At 62.9% G+C, this 1,554-nt stretch overlaps 1 protein-coding gene across 1 annotated transcript in view; it reads left to right on the top strand.

The window, feature by feature from the left end:
- The window catches only part of PHLPP1 (PH domain and leucine rich repeat protein phosphatase 1), a 213,732-nt gene extending 212,178 nt beyond the window's left edge, over positions 1 to 1,554 (top strand). Inside the window, exons 17-18 of the mRNA XM_077777552.1 lie at positions 187 to 415; positions 1,171 to 1,554. Of these exons, the coding sequence (XP_077633678.1) occupies positions 187 to 415; positions 1,171 to 1,554 (613 nt within the window). The remainder of the gene's footprint in view (positions 1 to 186; positions 416 to 1,170) is intronic.

Raw genomic sequence — 1,554 nt, 5'->3', positions numbered from 1 at the left:
CCCCCAGCCACCTCGGGGTGGGGATGTCAGAACCCACGAGCCCTTCGCCTGCCTGCTGTGGTGGAGGAGGCTAAGTGGAACCGCCGGGTTCTAGGCTCCCAGCCCTGCCCAGGGGCGCGCGGCCCCTGCTGAATGAGCTGTGTGACAGGTTGTTCGTGGGCTTGACCCCCTGCCTTTGGATTCCAGGAAGCTTGGAACTGCTGGGCAGAAACTTGGAGGTGCTGCTGTCCTCTGTCACATCAAACATGACCCTATGGACCCGGGAGGGTCCTTCACCTTGACCTCTGCTAATGTGGGCAAGTGCCAAACGGTTCTCTGTCGGAATGGGAAGCCATTGCCTCTGTCCAGATCGTATGTCATGAGCTGCGAAGAAGAACTGACGAGAATTAAACGTCACAAGGCCATTATCACAGAGGTGAGGAGAGCACGGGTTTCCACGGGGAGGAAGGGCCCGGGGTCGGGGCACAAACCAGCAAACTTCCAAATCCAGGGGGTCACACAGCAACTCCCGTGTAGGCTGGGTGTGGCCCTAACGTGCGGGGCAGGAGGCAGTTCTCGGGCCCTGGGTCAGAGGCCGTGCCCGGTGCTGTGTGTGCGGAGGCCCATGAGCCCCTCGGTGCAGGGGGCCCGCCTGGTGCTTGAGGCCGCAGGTCCTGAAGGCAGCACCCCGGTCCTGCCACTTGTTGGCTAGACCTTCTGAGCCTCAGTTTCTCGTCAGTGAAGTAGGAATAGTAATGAATCCGTGTTATCTTCCAAGGCCAATGTGAGTGTCCGTGTAAATGTAGCTAATTGTGATTTCGGTTCACGCCTCCTTGTTCCCTCTGAGGAAGGCAGCGAGTGGTTTCTAAGCAGGNTTAGCCAGGTCTGAAGATACTTTCATTCTCTGGGCAGGAAGCAGGCACAGGCCCTGCGACAAAGAAGGATTTGGCCTCAGTGGTGACAGTGCCCCTGTTGGAACCCCTGGAGTGAGNGGGTGGTGAGCACACACCGCATGTGTGGGGATGCTGCCCCCCGTGTGCCCACAGGACGCGTCCCTCCCCGCTTTTGATGAACCTGCGGGGAAAGCTTACGGGCCGGAGGAGGAGACGGGTCCCAGATAGGCCCGGAGTGGGACCCTCGGGGACTCCCCGCCCCCTAACGTCCATGCGGAACCGCCCCCCCTTCTTCCAGGACGGCAAGGTGAACGGAGTGACGGAGTCCACGCGCATCCTCGGGTACACGTTCCTGCACCCCAGCGTGGTGCCGCGCCCCCACGTGCAGTGCGTGGCCCTGACCCCCCAGGACGAGTTCTTCATCCTGGGCAGCAAGGGCTTGTGGGACAGCCTGTCCGTGGAGGAGGCGGTGGCGGCCGTGCGCAACGTGCCCGACGCCCTGGCGGCCGCCAAGAAGCTGTGCACGCTGGCGCAGAGCTACGGCTGCCGCGACAGCCTCAGCGCCGTCGTGGTGCAGCTGANGCCGGGCCTCTCCGCAGGCCCGGGGGCTATTTTGCGGCGCCGGCGCAGCCGGACCCCGAGGATCAGTTCATCATCCCCCCGGAGCTGGAGGAGGAGGTGA

Source organism: Crocuta crocuta, unplaced genomic scaffold, assembly GCF_008692635.1.
Source record: "Crocuta crocuta isolate KB4526 unplaced genomic scaffold, BGI_CrCroc_1.0 scaffold36, whole genome shotgun sequence".
NCBI lineage: Eukaryota > Metazoa > Chordata > Mammalia > Carnivora > Hyaenidae > Crocuta > Crocuta crocuta.
Note: the sequence above shows the minus strand (reverse complement) of the source record. Positions and strands in the feature narration are given on the sequence as shown.